Source organism: Salvelinus fontinalis, chromosome 5 (genome assembly GCF_029448725.1).
Source record: "Salvelinus fontinalis isolate EN_2023a chromosome 5, ASM2944872v1, whole genome shotgun sequence".
Classification (NCBI taxonomy): Eukaryota; Metazoa; Chordata; class Actinopteri; order Salmoniformes; family Salmonidae; genus Salvelinus; species Salvelinus fontinalis.
Window position 1 is genome coordinate 49,038,292 of NC_074669.1, and position 20,306 is coordinate 49,058,597.

At 41.2% G+C, this 20,306-nt stretch overlaps 1 protein-coding gene across 2 annotated transcripts in view; it reads left to right on the forward strand.

The window, feature by feature from the left end:
- The window catches only part of LOC129855765 (guanylate cyclase soluble subunit beta-1), a 48,675-nt gene extending 33,807 nt beyond the window's left edge, over nt 1-14,868 (forward strand). For both annotated transcript variants that reach the window (XM_055923769.1, XM_055923770.1), the window contains 3 exons: nt 6,268-6,408; nt 12,874-13,028; nt 13,270-14,868. In XM_055923769.1, coding sequence (XP_055779744.1) covers nt 6,268-6,408; nt 12,874-13,028; nt 13,270-13,402 — 429 coding nt within the window. In that variant the 3' untranslated portion in view covers nt 13,403-14,868. The remainder of the gene's footprint in view (nt 1-6,267; nt 6,409-12,873; nt 13,029-13,269) is intronic.
- Nucleotides 14,869-20,306: the final 5,438 nt, after the last annotated feature.

Consider the following 20,306-nt stretch of genomic DNA (forward strand, 5'->3'; position numbering starts at 1 on the left):
ATTTTGCAGATGTTTTATTTTTTATATTTTCTCCACACCTTTATTTAACTAGGCACATTCTTATCTTCAATGACGGCCTAGGAACGGTGGGTTAACTGCTTTGTTCAGGGGCAGAACGACAGATTTTTGCCTTGTCAGCTCAGGGATTCAATCTTGCAACCTTACGGTTATTTAGTCCAACGCTCTAACCACCTGCCTCACGAGGAGCCCGCCTGTTACGCGAATGCAGTAAGAAGCCAAGGTAAGTTGCTAGCTAGCATTACACTTATCTTATAAAAAAAAATCAATCAATCATAATCACTAGTTATAACTAAGCATGATTGATGATATTACTAGTTTATCTAGCGTGTCCTGCGTTGCATATAATCGATGCAGTGCGCATTCGCGAAAAAGGACTGTCGTTGCTCCAACGTGTACCTAACCATAAACATCAATGCCTTTCTTAAAATCAATAAAAGAAGTATATATATTTAAACCTGCATATTTAGCTAAAAGAAATCCAGGTTAGAAGGCAATATTAACCATGTGAAATTTTGGCAGTTCTCTTGCGTTCATTGCACGCATAGTCAGAGTATATGCAACAGTTTGAGCCGCTTGGCTCATTGCGAACTAATTTGCCAGAATTTTACGTAATTATGACATAACATTGAAGGTTGTGCAATGTAACAGGAATATTTAGACTTATGGATGCCACCCATTAGATAAAATACGGAACGGTTCCGTATTTCACTGAAAGAATAAACGTTTTGTTTTCGAGATGATAGTGTCACGTTCCTGACCTGGTTTCTGTTAGTTTTGTATGTGTTAGTTGGTCAGGACGTGAGTGTGGGTGGGCAGTCTATGTTTTCTGTTTCTATGTTGTTTTTGAGTGACCTGATATGGCTCTCAATTAGAGGCAGGTGTTTTTCATTTCCTCTGATTGAGAGTCATATTAAGGTAGGTGTGTTCACACTGTTTGTTGGTGGGTGATTGTCTTCCGTGTCTGTGCACCACACGGGACTGTTTTCGGTTTGTTTTGTACATCGTTCTTTTGTGTAGTCTATTTTCCCTGTTCGTGCGTTCTTCGTGTTATTTGTAAGTTTGTATTGTTCAGGTCTGTCTACATCGTTTTGTTATTTTGTAGTTTATCAAGTATAGTTCGTGTCAGTGTTTCGTCTGTCTAATAAATCATTATGTATTCAACACCCGCTGCGCCTTGGTCGAATCACTACTCGAGGAGGAGGAACACCGTTACAGATAGTTTCCGGATTCGACCATATTAATGACCTAAGGCTCATATTTCTGTGTGTTATTATGTTATAATTAAGTCTATGATTTGATAGAGCAGTCTGACTGAGCGATGGTAGGCAGCAGCAAGCTCATATGCATTCATTCAAACAGCACTTTCGTGCGTTTTGCCAGCAGCTCTTCGCAATGCTTCAAGCATGTTATTTACTAGCCTATCAAGCCTATCAACTCCCGAGATTAGGCTGGTGTAACCGGTGTGAAATGGCTAGCTAGTTAGCGGGTGCGCGCTAATAGCATTTCAAACGTCACTCGCTCTGAGACTTGGAATAGTTGTTCCCCTTACTCTGCATGGGTAACGCTGCTTCGAGGGTGGCTGTTGTCGATGTGTTCCTGGTTCGAGCCCAGGTAGCGGCGAGGAGAGGGATGGAAGCTATACTGTTACACTGGCAATACTAAAGTGCCTATAAGAACATCCAATAGTCAAAGGTATATGAAATACAAATCGTATAGAGAGAAATAGTCCTATAATTCCTATAATAACTACACCCTAAAACTTCTTACCTGGGAATATTGAAGAACCACCAGCTTTCATATGTTCTCATATTCTGAGCCAGGAACTTAAAAGTTAGCTTTCTTACATGGCACATATTGCACTTTTACTTTCTTCTCCAACACTTTGGTTTTGCATTATTTAAACCAAATTGAACATGTTTCATTATTTATTTGAGGCTAAATTGATTTTATTGATGTATTATATTAAGTTAAAATAAGTGTTCATTCAGTATTGTTGTAATTGTCATTATTACAAATAAATAAAAAGAATCGGCCGATTAATCGGTATCGGCTTTTTCTGGTCCTACAATAATCGGTATCGGCGTTGAAAAATCATGATCGGTCGAACTCTAGTTGTGATATGAGAACTGAGGATGGATCAACAACATTGTAGTTACTCCACAATACTAACATAAATGATAGAGTGAAAAGAAGGAAGCCTGTACCGAATAAAAAATATTCCAAAACATGCATCCTGTTTGCAACAAGGCACTTAAGTATTGATCACATGGCGCTGACAGAGATGACGGCCTCGCGACTAGCTCTTAGGAAACTTTGCGGTTATTTAGATTTTATGTATTTTTTTTTTACATTATTAGCTCAGGAAATGTTTTGTGTCATTACATACAGCCGGGAAGAACTATTGGATATCAGAGTGGCGGTAATTTACCAGAACTACCAGCATTACGACCAGGAATAGGACTTCCCCGAAGCAGATCCTTTGCTCGCTCTCCCCAGGGCAATTGAACTCATTCCAGAGGGCGACCCAGAACATCGCCAGCGGAGGAGAGACACTTGGAGCGGCCTGCTTGTTTGACTTAGAAGCGGTGGGTGGTGAGCGCACCTCCTGAGTATATTACTCCCTAATGTTCAGTTTTTGGATAACAAAGTTGATGAGCTCATGGCAAGGATTTCTTTCCAGAGAGACATCAGGGCCTGTAACATAATTTGTTTCACGGAAACATGTCTCTGTCGAAATCGGTCCAGCCAGAGGGATTCTCAGTTCATCGTGCAGACGGGAATAAATATCACTCCGGGAAGCTGAAGTGCGGATGTGTGTGTTTCCTGATTAACGACTCATGGCGTAATTGTAGTAACATACAGGAACTCAAGTCATTCTGTTCACCCGACCTAGAATACCTCACAATCAAATGTCGACCACATTATCTACCAAGAGAATTCTCTTCGATTATAATCACAGCCGCATATATTCCCCCCCAAGCAGACACATAGATGGCCCTGAACAAACTTTATTTGACTCTATGTAAACTGGAAACCACATACCCTGAGGCGGCATTCATTGTAACTGGGGATTTAACAAGGCTAATCTGAAAACAAGACTCCCTAAATTCTATCAGCATATCGATTGTGCTACCAGGGCTGGTAAAACCCTGGATCATTGTTATTCTAACTTCCGCGACGCATATAATAGTTGCTGTGGGTACGACATCGCCAATGCACTTGCTAATGAACTTGCTCACCGAATCAGTGTATTCGTCAATGTTGTTGTTTGACGTGGTCAGCTTTTCCGAAAGGAGGGCGGGGGAGGCCCTCCCCTCCTTTCGGAAAAGCTGACCACGACTCCATTTTGTTGCTTCCAGCCTATAGACAGAAACTAAAACAGGAAGCTCCTGATCTCAGGTCTGTTCAACGCTGGTCCGACCAATCTGATTCCATGCTTCAAGATTGCTTCGATCACGTGGATTGGGATATGTTCCGCATTGCGTCAAACAACAACATTGACGAATACGCTGATTCGGTGAGCGAGTTCATTAGCAAGTGCATTGGCGATGTCGTCCCCACAGCAACTATTAAAGCATTCCCCAACCAGAAACCGTGGATTGATGGCAGCATTCGGCGAAACTGAAAGCCCGAACCAGTGCTTTTAACCAGGGCAAGGTGACCGGAAACATGACCGAATACAAACAGTGTAGCTATTCCCTCCTCAATCATCAAGCAATCAAACCAGCTAAGCATCAGTATAGAGACAAAGTAGAGTCGCAATTCAACGGCTCAGACACAAGAGGTATGTGGCAGGGTCTACAGTCAATCACGGATTACAAAAAGAAAAACCAGCCCCGTTGCGGACCAGGATGTCTTGCTCCCAGACAGACTAAACGACGTCTTTGCTCGCTTTGAGGACAATACAGTGCCACTGACACGGCCCGCTACCAAAACCTGCGGACTCTCCTTCACTGCAGCCGACGTGAGTAAAACATTTAAACGTGTTAACCCTCGCAGGGCTGCAGGCCCAGACGGCATCCCCTGCCGCGTCCTCAGAGCATGAGCAACCAGCTGGCTGGTGTGTTTACGGACATATTAAATCAATCCCTATCCCAGTCTGCTGTTCCCACATGCTTCAAGAGGGCCACCATTGTTCCTGTTCCCAAGAAAGCTAAGGTAACTGAGCTAAACGACTACCGCCCCGTACCACTCACTTCCGTCATCATGAAGTGCTTTGAGAGACTAGTCAAGGACCATATCACCTCCACCATATCACCTCCAGACCCTGGGTCTCGACCCCGCCCTGTGCAACTGGGTACTGAACTTCCTGACGGGCCGCCCCCAGGTGGTGAGGATAGGTAACAACATCTCCACCCTGCTGATCCTCAACACTGGGGCCCCACAAGGGTGCGTTCTGAGCCCTCTCCTGCACTCCCTGTTCGCCCACGACTGCGTGGCCATGCACGCCTCCAACTCAATCATCAAGTTTGCAGACGACACTACAGTGGTAGGCTTGATTACCAACAACGACGAGGCGGCCTAGAGGGAGGAGGTGCGGGCCCTCGGAGTGCGGTGTCAGGAAAATAACCTCACACTCAACGTCAACAAAACAAAGGAGATGATCGTGGACTTCATGAAACAGCAGAGGGAGCACCTCCCTATCCACAACGACGGGACAGTAGTGGAGAGGGTAGAACGTTTTAAGTTCCTCAGCGTACACATCACGGACAAACTGAATTGGTCCACCCACACAGACAGCGTGGTGAAGAAGGCGCAGCAGCGCCTCTTCAACCTCACGAGGTTGAAGAAATTCGGCTTGTCACCAAAAGCACTCACAAACTTTTACAGATACACAATTGAGAGCATCCTGTCGGGCTGTATCATCGCCTGGTACGGCAACTGCTCCGCCCACAACCGTACGGCTCTCCAGAGGGTAGTGAGGTCTGCACAACGCATCACCGGGGGCAAACTACCTGCCCTCCAGGACACCTACACCACCCGATGTCACAGGAAGGCAATAAAGATCATCAAGGACAACAACCACCCGAGCCACTGCCTGTTCACCCCGCTATCATCCAGAAGGCGAGGTCAGTACAGGTGCATCAAAGCTGGGACCGAGAGACTGAAAAACAGCTTCTATCTCAAGGCCATCAGACTGTTAAACAGCCACCACTAACATTGAGTGGCTGCTGCCATACATGTAAAAAATATATCACTAGCCACTTTAAACAATGCCACTTAATATAATGTTTAGATACCCTACATTACGCATCTCATATGTATATACTGTACTTTATACCACCTACTGCATCTTGCCATCTTTATGTAATACATGTATCACTAGCCACTTTAAACAATGCCACTTAATATAATGTTTACATACCCTACATTACGCATCTCATATATATATACTGTACTCGATACCATTTACTGCATCTTGCCTATGCCGTTCTGTACCATCACTCATTCATATATCTTTATGTACTTATTCTTCATCCCTTTACACTTGTGTGTGTATAAGGTAGCTGTTGTGAAATTGTTAGGTTAGATTACTCATTGGTTATTACTGCATTGTCAGAACTAGAAGAACAAGCATTTCGCTACACTCGCATTAACATCTGCTAACCATGTATCTGTGACAAATAACATTTGATTTGATTTGATTTACACACACACACACACACACACACACACACACTTTAAACCCCTAAGTTCCTTTGAGACCCCTCTTTCAGAGTCATTGAGATCTCTTCTTCTAGGCATGGTAGCCAAAGTAATAGGCAACTAGGCATTTGTATACATGACGCTAAGCATGATGGGATATTTTAATTGCTTAATTAAGTCAAGAACCACACCTATGTGGAAGCACCTACTTTCAATATACTTTATCACTCATTTAATCAAGTGGTTTCTTTATTTTGGCAGTTACCTGTATACCCCAATGTATTGGTTAGATATTTATTTGATGGTTTGTGACCTCAAGTGGCACTTTATAGTTTGATGAACCATTGAAGTCCAAAGATCCTTTTCATCATAAGGATTTACATTAAGGGGAAACAATATCGTGTGATATAAAATTCTGCATAGTAACAGAAATAGCTCTCTCTACCAATAGGTGAAAACAGTGCATGATATAAAAGTGTCAAAAAGAATAGTGTTAAAAATGACAGACTTCACGTCCTTTTCACATATAACCACTTACATCACACAGCATTTTCTGATATAACGTTCTGCCTAGTAACCAAAATGTCTCTCTTTCTATAGGTGGAGACAGTGGGTGATAAGTACATGACGGTCAGTGGGCTGCCAGAACCATGTATCCACCACGCTCAATCTATCTGCCACCTGGCCCTGGACATGATGGAGATTGCTGGACAGGTCAAAGTGGATGAAGATCCAGTACAGGTGAGGATGGGATATGTTTCCTTTTTCCAACATTTTGACCAAAATCAATTGAGAAATGCAGCAAACGTGAAATGCTGGTGCTGGCTGAGCCATATCAGCAGACTTGTCCAGAAACAACAAAGCGCTAGACGAGGGGTGGGCAATAATTTTGGCTCGAGTGTCACGCCCTGACCTCAGAGAGCCGTTTTATTTCTGTATTTGGTTAGATCAGGGTGTGATTTGGGGTGGGCATTCTATGTTATCTGTTTCTTTGGTTTTTACCGAGTGTGGTTCCCAATCAGAGGCAGCTGTCCATCGTTGTCTCTGATTGGGAATCATACTTAGGCAGTTCTTTTTCCCTCTTTCACTTGTGGGATCTTATTTTTGCATTGGTTGTTATTTTGCCCTGCAGAACGTCACGTTCATATTTTGTTTTGTTGTTGTCGGTGTTCATTAAATAAATAAATAGAATGAACACGCACAACGCTTAGGTCCACTTCTTCCCATGACGATCGTGACATCGAGGGCCACATGGGGATTTTGAAATTCAACTGAGTGACATTTTTTGGAGGACCAATTTGTTCACATCTATTGAGGTGTCTGAAAAATAGATTTTTTTTTCAGTATACAGTGCCTTCGGAAAGTATTCAGACCGCTTGACTTTTCCCAAATTTTGTTAGGTTACAGCCTTATTCTAAAGTTGATTAAAAACAGGTTTTTAGAATTGTTTGCTAATTTATAAGTATATAAGTAATTTATAAGTTTGCTAATTTACATAAGTATTCAGACCTTTTGCTCAGTACTTTGTTGAAGCACCTTTGGCAGCGATTACAGCCTCGAGTCTTCTTGGGTATGACGATACAATCTTGGCACACCTGTATTTGGGGAGTTTTTCCCATTCTTCTCTGCAGGTTTTCATCAAAGATCTCTCTGTACTTTGCTCTGTTCATCTTTGCCTTGTTCCTGACTCCCAGTCCCTGCTGCTGAAAAACATCCCCACAGTATGATGGTGCCACCACCATGCTTCACCTTAGGGATGGTGCCAGGTTTCCTCCAGACGTGATGCTTGACATTTAGGCCAAAGAGTTTCATCAGACCAGATAATCTTGTTTCTCATGTTCTGAGAGTCTTTAGGTGCCTTTTGTCAAACTCCAAGCGGGCTGTCATGTGCCTTTTACTGAGGAGTGGCTCTACTGACAATTCCTTCAACCTCATGGCTTGGTTTTTGCTCTGTCATGCACTGTCAACTGTGGGACCCAATGTAGACAGGTGTGTGCCTTTCCAAATAATGTCCAATAAATTGAATTTACCACAAGTGAACTCAAAGGAAAACGTTCGTAAAAATGTGTAAAAAGCTGTTTTTGCTTTGTCCTATATTGTGTGTAGATTGCTGAGGATTTTTTAATTTAATTTTAGATTAAGGGAGTAACGTAACAAAATGTGGAAACAGTCAAGGGGTCTGAATAATTTCCGAAAGCACTGTATGTTAGAATTTTAATAATTCTACTTGGGAAGGCAGATCAAGTACTTTTTCTTTTTTACCAAGAGCAAACAACACTTTGCTTGTGAACACTCTGAATCCTAAATTATTACACCACATTCTTGACATGTCACTTTATTTTGAGCCTACTTCGCAGTGGGCTTTGACCGGGGCACCCAGCTCCCGCCTGGGAGGCAACCTGGTTTTCAAAACAATCACTTTTCTCCTGGTGCAATCTCCGCCCACCCGGGCCAGCTTAATCGAATCCCCTCATTGTAACATTGCTGTAGCCCTCAGTTACAGGAATAGGCGTATAGGTGGTTGAGAGAGCACGTGAGGGCCACATCCCAATTCTCTTATGGTGTGCACTTGCCAACTCCTCATCTTGGGAGAATGCAAGTACACACTTCGGGTCGAAAGGAGGAGAATCGGGACACAACTCAGCAACATGACAGCAACAAGTCCAACTCATTTGAGTACTGCCTGTGAGAAGAAAGGGTGCTCCACACACAGTCTGTTCACAGTGTGTGACACAATGTGTCTTTGGGTGGCACAGTCACTGCCAAGTAATGACTTGTAATGACTTGCAAACATACAGTACGCAGTATCTACCTCTGTTTGCAACCTATCTATCCAAGTAGTAGTACCTAAAATGGGATACTTACTTGTACATATCCTAGATGACCCCTTGTTCCACGTTGTTCATCTGTTCCATTACATTACACATAAGAGTAATTGGACGAGGGCGTCTTCTGTACGGGGGAGTTTTGTTAAGATGCTCGGTCTGAACATTAACATGGATCACTTGCGGTACGGTTTTGGAAGCATAAGGACCTCATCTTTCATATCAGCGAGAGATAATAAGAGAAAAAACTAAAGGTTAAATTGATACACACCTTGCTAGGGCTAGTGTTCCCACACGGCCACATCTCCATGTTACAGCGCGTGTTTACGGAAGACAGAGGGACCACCTGTGCTAATTAGCTATCTAGCATGCTCTGAACACCTGTGTGTAATGGAAGAAGGCCACCAGAAACGTGTTGTCACTGACAAATACTGTTGACTGTACCTGTGATAAATCAGTGTACAGTAACTGTACATTTTTCATTTGAGAAATTATTTTGATGTGATATGAAAGTAAAGGGCCTTGTGTTTCTAGAACCGTATCGCAATTGATAATCAATTTGTTCAGATGGAGTATTTGGCTGTTTTGGCTGCCAGAGCCAGTATACAGTACTTCTGAAAATAACATACAGTGATCTGCTAAAGTATTGGGACAGTGACTTTTTTTTTTTTGGCTCTGTACTCCAGCGCTTTGGATTTAAAATGATACAACGACTATGGGGTTAAAGTGCAGACTGTAAGATTTAATGTGAGGGTAATTTCATCCATAATGGGTGAACCGTTTAGAAATTACTGCACTTTTTGTACATATTGCCTCCATTTTAGGGGACCAAAGTATTGGGATAAATTCACTTATGTGTATTAAAATAGTTACACGTTTTCTTTTTGGTCTCATATTCCTAGCACGCAATGATTACATCAAGCTTGTGACTCTACAAACTTGTTGGATGCATTTGCTGTTTGTTTTGGTTGTGTTTCAGATTGTTTTGTGCTCCATAGAAATTAATGGTAAATAATGTAGTGTCATTTTGGAGTCACTTTTATTGTAAATAAGAATAGAATAGGTTTCTAAACACTTTGCATTAATATGGATGCTACCATGACTACGGATAGTCCTGGATGAATCGTGAATAATGATGAGTGAGAAAGTTACAGATGCACAAATATTATACCCCCTGTCACGATCGCGTTGACATGAACGAGAGGACCAAGGCGCAACATGATTTGAATACATCTTCTTTTAATAACAACGACGAAGATGAACACGACACACTTATACAACACTAACGAAAACAACAAACGATCGTGAAAACTTCAAACGTAAGTGCACACACAAACTACTTACGTCGACATATACATATACACAAACAATGACCCACAAACAGCTAAAGCCTATGGCAGCCTTAAATATGGCTCCCAATTAGAGACAACCGAAATCAGCTGTCTCTAATTGAGAACCCATTCCGGCCACCATAGACTTTCCTAGAACTACACCCAACATAGACACAGCTAGACACATACACTCAACACAAAACCATAAACTACAACAAACACCCCCTCTACCATATAATACCCCAAAATACACACATACCCCATTTCACACCCTGACCTAACTAAAATAATAAATAAAACAAATAATACTAAGGCCAGGGCGTGACACCCCCAAAACATGTTAACCTCTTACCATTACAATAACAGGGGAGGTTAGCATTTTTGGGGTGGTATGATATTTGTGCTGTACAACAAAAATATATTTAAAATGGTATTAAATATCATCTTATCTTATAAAAACATTTTCATCATGTAATTCTCAACATATTCATAACAACAGTAAAATACAATGTTTCCCTTTGTTTACACTCGGTTTTGAACATTTCTTGTCGCCATGACTACGACAGGCTATCTTGACTGGCACTAAATTTAGCTGACATTAGCTTCTATGCTAATGGTCTTTTATACATTAATTAAACTAATATTATAAAAAATAACAATTATATCATTACACTCCGCTTAACTTGGTGTTTCATATCCTATGCTTTATAACTCACTCACCGTGATGATAACGTTAATAATTTGTTTATCTGCTGCTTTTCTCTTCAGTTTTCAGTTCAACTCATTCAACTGACTCACTGACTAGGCAGGCTAGCGCGAGAGTGTGTGAAACAACCACTAGAGCAGGCCGAAACAAGCCACAGTTGTCAGGGCTACAGTTTTAATGTGGAGAAGTGCAAGTTTGTAGATGTATATCTATGTTTGGTTTTGTTAGTCCTATTAATAAGAAAGTGAGATAAGTAAATAGTAAGGATATGATGCAAGATACTTGATATCACAAATCATAAACCCAGGAAATTATAATCATAAGCATATTTCATTCATTTCATCCAAATTAATTATACGAATATAGCGATATACAGTACTGACTCTTATTTAATCATCTCTTTTTTATCGTCCCGTCTCAGAAATGGGTGAATGATTTGTTTTCGTCGCTTTACCCCCTAGTATTTTTTAGCATCAAGTATTTATAAACTCTTTTTTTTTTAAGCCACTGTCCACATAAGACATTGTAAGAGCTGTAACTTGGATGTTAAACAGCAGACTTTTTGTTTAACTGGCGGATTGAGTTTGTTATTGTATCAGTGACTCTTGGAGACTTGGCATTGGAAAATCACATCTGGCTAGCAAAACATTGTTTATCAGACACATGGCATGGGGTGGAGAGGATCCCAGTTTGGCAGTAGAAACAACCTCCAATCATCTCACTTCCCTAGGTATAAAAAAAATAGGTCCTCATTCCACTTTATCCTAAACATTTAGTGTTCAGCTTGTGTTCTGTTCTCACTGTTTGAGCACTGAAGGTCCTGAACCTGTAAGAGACACAAATAGAGGGTCTACTACATTCAATGGAATGTTTATGGATTTGTTATTTCATTTAGTCTAAATATTTCAATTCATTTTACGTGCCCTTTCTTTCACCTTACACATAGTTTTAAATGACAAATACCATCATTACATTATGTTGGCATATGTAAACAAATTACCTGTATTTACGCTAGTGTAACAGTTCCAATCATGGCACCAGGTATTGAAGGTATGTCTACTATAAACAGGAAATTGAGAGTCCAAAAATGATTGCATATTGCAAAACACTGCTCGCCCGTAGCAATTTCCCCAAAAACAAACAGTTATAACAGTCTTCATCTATCATGTTCTCTCTTTTTATGTGCTCATCTAGCTAGGCACACAGAGCCAGTGCCACATTTAAACCGTGTAAAGACTTCTTATTTGTCAAATGAAATGGATTCTCATGCAATAAGGGGTGGAAGGGGCTGGCACAGTCATATAAATATACTAACATACTCAGACCTTGGCAATTTGACTGCTACACTCAATTCCTAGTTCTATTGGCACAGTTTCATCACGGCCGGATTACCTAATGGGCACACAGGGTTTGGGGCCCCCTAGATAGTATTTGAAAACGTAGGTTGTGAGCCCCCAGGAGGACGGGGCACTGCAGACAGAATACTATGAACACGTCGGTTGTGAATCGCCTGGAGGTCCCCCCCCCCCCCAGATAGCAAATGACCTTATCAGTTGAGGGCCCCCTGGAGGTCGGACAAATGCAGCCCTGAGTCCCATAGAGCTGTAAAGAACTGTAGAGATCCTGAGAAACCTTGACCTTGTAACACCTCCAAACTAATGTTCCAAAAACCTGTTCGCAGTTGTTTCAACCGTGCTCATATTTAGACACATTGCAGAGGTGTTAAAAACAACAACATTGCAGCAGATACATTGTTAAACATTCCATGACCAATGACCAGTTATCTTGTCTCTGGTGTTTATCCATGTCTTTGTTGAACACAAATCATCAACCCTGTCTATTGTTTAACGTTGGCTTAACATTTGGTTACAAAGATGTAAACGTCATGGTGGGTGTTATGTACACAGTACATTTACTATAGACAGTCGGTTCCAAAATGGTTAGCTATATGGAAGTTACGATGGTAGGAATGCTGTGTGAATTATCTGATATATACTGGGTTATTACATGGCAGGTGATCAGACACTGAAAAGTCCAAACAGCTTGATGAAGTCAATAGATTCATGCATACTGTTCAGCATGTGCCAATATTGTGGGAATCTAGGGATTAAATAAAAGTGTTTTTAAACAGAGTGTAATCCCTCTCTACCTTTAGTATGTTTCATGCTTTATTAGACAGACATAAAGCAAGTGCTGGGACACAGGCAGGTAGGGTTGAAAATGGGGATCAAACCCCGGTCTCCATTGGGTAGGCATGTACATATGCTGTCCAGGAGTGTTACTTACTCAAACGTGACTCTGTATGGGAAACCCAGTTTTCTTGACAATCCTCTTCTCTCCCTAGATAACCATTGGGATCCACACAGGAGAGGTGGTAACTGGGGTCATAGGTCAAAGGATGCCCCGCTACTGCCTGTTTGGAAATACTGTCAACCTCACCAGCCGCACAGAAACCACAGGAGAGAAGGGAAAAATCAACATTTCAGAATATACTTACAGGTAAGGATAAATATGCCGTTATTTAGATGAATGAGACATTGCTGTGAAGTGCTGATCCATTCTTTGTAAGATCGTGCATGGCATGGTATATTACTGTTGCTGACCTTGTCCTTCAACCTTTCTGTATGTGTGTGTCTTGGGGGTTGGGCTAAAGGGGAAAAAACACCTTCTTTTGAAGCAGCCTTTGGAAACAACATATTGTTGAATTCTGTGAAAATGTGGGAAATACCTTTGATTTCAGGTGTTTGCAGTCGGCAGAGAATGCTGACCCCCAGTTTCATTTGGAGTACCGAGGACCCATCACCATGAAAGGCAAGAAGGAGCCCATGAATGTGTACTTTCTGTCGCGCAAAAGTACTGAAAGCGATGTTTGATCACAAAAGTATTTCCCTTTCCCCAGCTGGAAAAATGCATAAAAGTGTAATTTCTGGGTTCTAATTTGGTTTTACGGGTTGAAGAGACGTCAGATAACTAAATTAGAACCAAGAGAAGATGTCCTTTTCTGTCCACTAAAAAGAGAAGTTAAAAAACGTTTTACAATCAGCATAAAATTTAACCATAACTCATGCCTGACCAGTTTTGCTCACTGGGTCACTTGTCAGTTTCAAGAACCTGCTGTATCTGAAGACAATTTTACCGTCTATAAATATACCTTGTTCTCTCCTTCACCAACAGTTATTCTTATTGTTAGTATGTATGTTTGTTCCAAGTGACAAAGGTAGATTATAGGATTAAGTTAGTATGATATGACGCAGATGAAGAACCTATTTTTATGGATATACTGTAGGTACTGGCACGTACTGTAATACAATGTCATGTATTTTTTCCTCTATCCATTCCAGCATTTAAAGTAGTATTTTACCCTCAAGGTATTCTGTATTCTATGTATTTATTCACTAATGTTGTATCTGTGCACTGATTTTCTTTGTTATTTTTCTTTGTGGTATAATATACATGTATAGGCCAAAATGTATTGGCCAAATCATAATCTCAACTGTGAATTCCATATTCTGTAGGACATACTGAACTTTTGGTATAATGTATTAAACACATTAAATATTTCACTTAACTGTTCAAATTAATTTTAACACAAATAAGCAGTGTTGAGTAGTAGTGAACTACATGTAGTTCGACTAGTAAATTAACTAAATTATGCAGTAGCTTGTTGGTAGTTGAACTACATTCAAATCTAGGTAGTGTTGTCCTTAGTTAGTTACTTTCTTTGCCATGTAGTGGTGTAGCTAACTACTGGTACTAAACACTACTCTTTTTGCAAAAAGAAAATATAAAATGGGTGAGGTAGGCAATCATTTCCTTTCTTTTTCGACCTCAGACCTGCCTAATTCTCACTTGAAACATCGTTTTTGTGTTTAGCAGGCTAAATTACATATTCTGTTAACATATGGCACGTACTGTAATACATGTATTGATGTATTCTTGCAATTTGTAGACAATGACATTTCAGATTTACATATCACAATTTTCACGATTTGGATGTAGAGAACTACTTTTTCAAAGTGACTTTAGTTAAGTAAACTATATTTTTCTTAAGGGTAGATTTAGTATAGCTTGACTTCTTCCAGTGTGAAGTAATTGGTAGCTTGATAAATTATATTGTCAGAGTAGCTTCCCTAACACTGCCCATATGTTGTTCTGTAAGTGTGACATTTATTTTAAACTGCACTCAACCCAAAAAACTTGTTCATGTGCAAGTGCCTCACAACGTGGCATGCTAATGTGTAGGAGAAGACTATTGTTTTTACATCAATTAATTCACTGTTTGTTTCATTGATGATTTTTGTTGAATAAAAAGAGGCTACCAGAGCTGTGGTAATATTTATTTGTTAGTTTTTTATTACTTATTTCCATGCTGGCATGTAATGGGGATTGTTCGTAGGCTGGTGGAACCAGCAGAGATCGGGCTGCTTCCACCAGGCTAGATAGTTGGGACAATAGGAGAAATGTATCAAATATTTGAATAGGAGTGGACTGTCAAGGAGTAAGTGAGGAAAGAGGTAATTCTACTATAAATACACTACTGTACCAAGTGAGCAGAGGAATTAGAAAACAGTTCATGCATTTTGAACAAAAGTCACTGTTTGCAACTGAAATAGTCAACCTTGCAGAAGCAGAGGAAATCATCCTTGGTTAATGCGCCCTCAAGTGGCCAGTTGTTGAACTGTTGATACTGACTTGACATCAGAGCCAAGTACACAGATCAGAGTACACAAAAAAGGAAAGAAATGTTTAGCCCCATGTGTCCTACCCTACCACCCACCCTCCCTAATGATCCTCAATGATTTGATTTTCTTTCTATCCTAGTATTGAGGTACACATCATATAGATATCTACACACTTCAATAACAATGAAAACTCAGGTACATAATCAACCAGACAACAAAATGAATTATAGCTTGCCATGTCCTATAAAATAAATCAAATAAAATGTTATTGTTCGCATACACATATTCTGCAGATGTTATCACGGATATGGGTTTTTAGAAATGTTTGCAAATTAAAAACAGAAATAGGTCATTTACATAAGTATTCAGACCCTTTATTCAGTACTTTGTTGAAGCACCTTTGGCAGCGATTACAGCCTCAAGTCTTCTTGGGTATGACGCTACAAGCTTGGCACACCTGTATTTGGGGAGTTTTCCCCCATTCTTCTCTGCAGATCCTCTCAAGCTCTGTCAGGTTGGATGGGGAGTGTCGCTGCACAGCTATTTTCAGGTCTCTCCAGGTATGTTTGATCGGGTTCAAGTCCGGGCTATGGCTGGGCCACTCAAGGACATTTAGAGACTTGTCCCAGAGCCACTCCTGCATTGTCTTGGCTGTGTGCTTAGGATCGATGTCCTGTTGGAAGGTGACCCTTCACCACAGTCTGAGGTCCTGAGTGCTTTGGAGCAGGTTTTCATCAAGGATCTCTCTTCACTTTGTTCCGTTCATCTTTCCCACGATCCTGACTAGTCTCCCAGTCCCTGCCACTGAAAAACATCCCCACAGATACTGCCACTAATATGCTTCACCGTATGGATGGTGCCAGGTTTCCTCCTGACCTGACGCTTGGCATTCAGGACAAATAGTTCAGTCTTGGTTTCATCAGACCAGAGAATCTTGTTTCTCATGGTCTGAGAGTCCTTTAGATGCCTTTTGTCAAAATCCAAGCGGGCTATCATGTGCCTTTTACTGAGGAGTGGCTTCCGTCTGGCCACTCTACCATAAAGGCCTAATTGGTTGAGTGCTGCAGAGATGTTTGTCCTTCTGAAAGGATCTTCCATTTCCACAGAGGAACTCTGAATCTCTGTCAGTGTGTCACCTCCCTGAAGAAGTCCCTTCTCCCCCGATTGCTCAGTTTGGCCGGGCGGCCAGCTCTAGGAAGAGTCTTAGTGGTTTCAAACTTCTTCCATTTAAGAATGATGGTGGCCACTGTGTTCTTGGGGACTTTCAATGCTGCAGACATTTTTTGGTACCCTTCTACAGATATGTGCCTAGACACAATCCTGTCTCGGAGCTCTACAGACAATTCTTTCGACCTCATGGCTTGGTTTTTGCTCTGGCATGCACTGTCAACTGTGGGACCTTATATAGGCAGGTATGTCCCTTTCCAAATCCTGTCCAATCAATTGAATTTACCACAGGTGGACTCCAATCAAGTTGTAGAAACATCTTAAGGATAATCAGTGGAAACAGGATGCGCCAGAGCTCAATTTCGACTCTAATGACAAAAGGGTTTGAATACTTATGTAAATAAGGTATTTAATTTAAAAAAATTGGCAAAAAAAAAACTTATGTCACTTTGTTATTATAGGGTATTGTGTGTAGATTGATGAGGAAAACATTTAATGTAATACATTTTAGAATTAGGCTGTAACGTAACAAAATGTGGGAAAAGTAAAGTGGTCAGAATACTTTCCGAAGGCACTGTACATGTAGACATAGAGGGGCCTTTCTGAAAGGGTCACATATTTTTTCCCTGCTGCTGTGTGACTCAGGTTGTGACCCTGAAGTTGAGTATCTGATGTTATCCATCAGCAAGCAAAGAGAGCCTGAGTGCTCTCTCAGTCTCAGTCATATTGCTTTGCCTTTAGCCTAGCAGTTTTACCTTCTCTTCTTTAGAGAATGCACATCAAGATGGCAGGCCCAAATTCCAAATAGGATGACAGACAATATACTTTTATAGTGTAACTCAGGCCATGATTCACTCCGTCCGTGCCTTGTTGACAATTAACCCTTTAAAGCCAATGTTCCCGTGTTTGCAGAGACCACATTCACGGTCAATTCTGCACATGTTGGCTAAATCGGAAATTACCTTTAAATTGCGCATTGTCGGAAAAACACCATTGGATTGAATAGCGGCTTTAATATTTTCTTCATTCACCATCTCCTGTAGCTGTAATATCTCAATAAGCAACTAAATTAAATTTAAAAAAAAGAGTAAAAGGTTTTACACCAGATGTGCAGTTTTATCATCTTTACAAACATTCAGTATAATTATTTTATGAATGTTGTTAAAAAAGCCTCATTGCAGGTTTACATGGGAATAATGCGATAACTTCAAAGAAAATGAAAACCAGCACTGTTCTTGCTAGTATGGCTTATTTCATTAAAGGTTAGCCTACGTGGCGAACTCTTGGCCAATCTTCTGAGCTTTTTGATGTGCCGGGCTCAAATGCAATTGGATGCTTGATATCGATATCATTATCATTTCTTTTTTACAGATATCAATATAGCCTTTCCATATTGATGCCTATCACTACTACTGAGTATAATGCTGTTAATGATTAACCTCCCACATCTACATTGTTGAGTAATGTTCCCTTGATTGATTACATCACTACAGGATGGCTGTGCTGCAAGCACAGCTTCAGACGCAATCGTTAGGCAAGGGTAATTTCAGTGTAGGAAAGGATGAAACAGCGTCTGTGCCACCAGTAAATACAGATAGTAACTTTAGTATAAATCCCCTCGCACGGTCCCCGCAGCCGGACAACTTTCTCATGGCTTCTGGAGGGAAATGCTGTAGGAATGCTCAACTGGTGTCGCTCATTCAGCCGACAGAAACAGAAAGTTTTCCCCATTAAGTAGCGAGACGGAGTCTGAGGCCGAGCCTTCTCTTGTCTCTACTCCTCCCGTTACGTGGTCTGAGACGCCGAAGCTTCCCACCATTAGCTCTGACAAATTGAAAACCCTAGTCATTTGGGACTCCATTACCAGCAGTATTAGACTTAAAACGAATCATCCAGTGATCATACACTGTTTAACAGGAGGCAGGGCTACCGACGTTAAGGCTAATCTGAAGATGGTGCTGGATAAGGCTAAAACTGGCGAGTGTAGAGAGTATAGAGATATTGTTATCCACGTCGGCACCAACGATGTTAGGATGAAACAGTCAGAGGTCACCAAGCGCAACATAGCTTCAGCGTGTAAATCAGCTAGAAAGATGTGTCGGCATCGAGCAATTGTCTCTGGCCCCCTCCCAGTTAGGGGGAGTGATGAGCTCTACAGCAGAGTCTCACAACTCAATCGCTGGTTGAAAACTGTTTTCTGCCCCTCCCAAAATATAGAATTTGTAGATAATTGGCCCTCTTTCTGGGACTCACCCACAAACAGGACCAAGCCTGGCCTGCTGAGGAGTGACGGACTCCATCCTAGCTGGAGGGGTGCTCTCATCTTATCTACCAACATAGACAGGACTCTAACTCCTCTAGCTCCGCAATGAAATAGGGTGCAGGCCAGGCAGCAGGCTGTTAGCCAGCCTGCCAGCTTAGTGGAGTCTGCCACTAGCACAGTCAGTGTAGTCAGCTCAGCTATCCCCATTGAGGCCGTGTCTGTGCCTCGACCTAGGTTGGGCAAAACTAAACATGGCGCTGTTCGCCTTAGCAATCTCACTAGGATAAAGACCTCCTCCATTCCTGCCATTATTGAAAGAGATCGTCATACATCACATCTCAAAATAGGGCTACTGAATTTTAGATCCCTCACTTCAAAGGCAGTTATAGTCAATGAACTAATCACTGATCATAATCTTGATGTGATTGGCCTGACTGAAACATGGTTTAAGCCTGATGAATTTACGTGTTAAATGAGGCCTCACCTCCTGGTTACACTAGTGACCATATCCCCCGTGCATCCCGCAAAGGCGGAGGTGTTGCTTACATTTATGATAGCAAATTTCAATTTACAAAAAAAAAAAGACTTTTTCGTCTTTTGAGCTTCTAGTCATGAAACCTATGCAGCCTACTCAATCACTTTTTATAGATACTGTTTACAGGCCTCCTGGGCCATATACAGCGTTCCTCACTGAGTTCCCTGAATTCCTATCGGACCTTGTAGTCATAACAGATAATATTCACATTTTTGGTGATTTTAATATTCACATGGAAAAGTCCACAGACCCACTCCAAAAGGCTTTCGGAGCCATCATCGACTCAGTGGGTTTTGTCCAACATGTCTCTGGACCTACTCACTGTCACAGTCATACTCTGGACCTAGTTTTGTCCCATGGAATAAATGTTGTGGATCTTAATGTTTTTCCTCATAATCCTGGACTGTCGGACCACCATTTTATTACATTTGCAATCGCAACAAATAATCTGCTCAGACCCCAACCAAGGAGCATCAAAAGTTGTGCTATAAATTCTCAGACAACACAAAGATTCCTTGATGCCCTTCCAGACTCCCTCTGCCTACCCAAGGACGTCAGAGGACAAAAATCAGTTAACCACCTAACTGAGGAAATCAATTTAACCTTGCGCAATACCCTAGATGCAGTTGCACCACTAAAAACTAAAAACATTTGTCATAAGAAACTAGCTCCCTGGTATACAGAAAATACCTGAGCTCTGAAGCAAGCTTCCAGCAAACTGGAACGGAAATGGTGCCACACCAAACTGGAAGTCTTCCGACTAGCTTGGAAAGACAGTACCATGCAGTATCGAAGAGTCCTCACTGCTGCTCGATCATCCTATTTTTCCAACTTAATTGAAGAAAATAAGAACAATCCGAAATTTATTTTTGATACTGTCACAAAGCTAACTAAAAAGCAGCATTCCCCAAGTGAGGATGGCTTTCACTTCAGCAGTAATAAATTCATGAACTTCTTTGAGGAAAAGATCATGATCATTAGAAAGCAAATTACGGACTCCTCTTTAAATCTGTGTATTCCTCCAAAGCTCAGTTGTCCTGAGTCTGCACAGCTCTGCCAGGGCCTGGGATCGGGAGAGACACTTAAGTGTTTTAGTACTATATCTCTTGACACAATGATGAAAATAATCA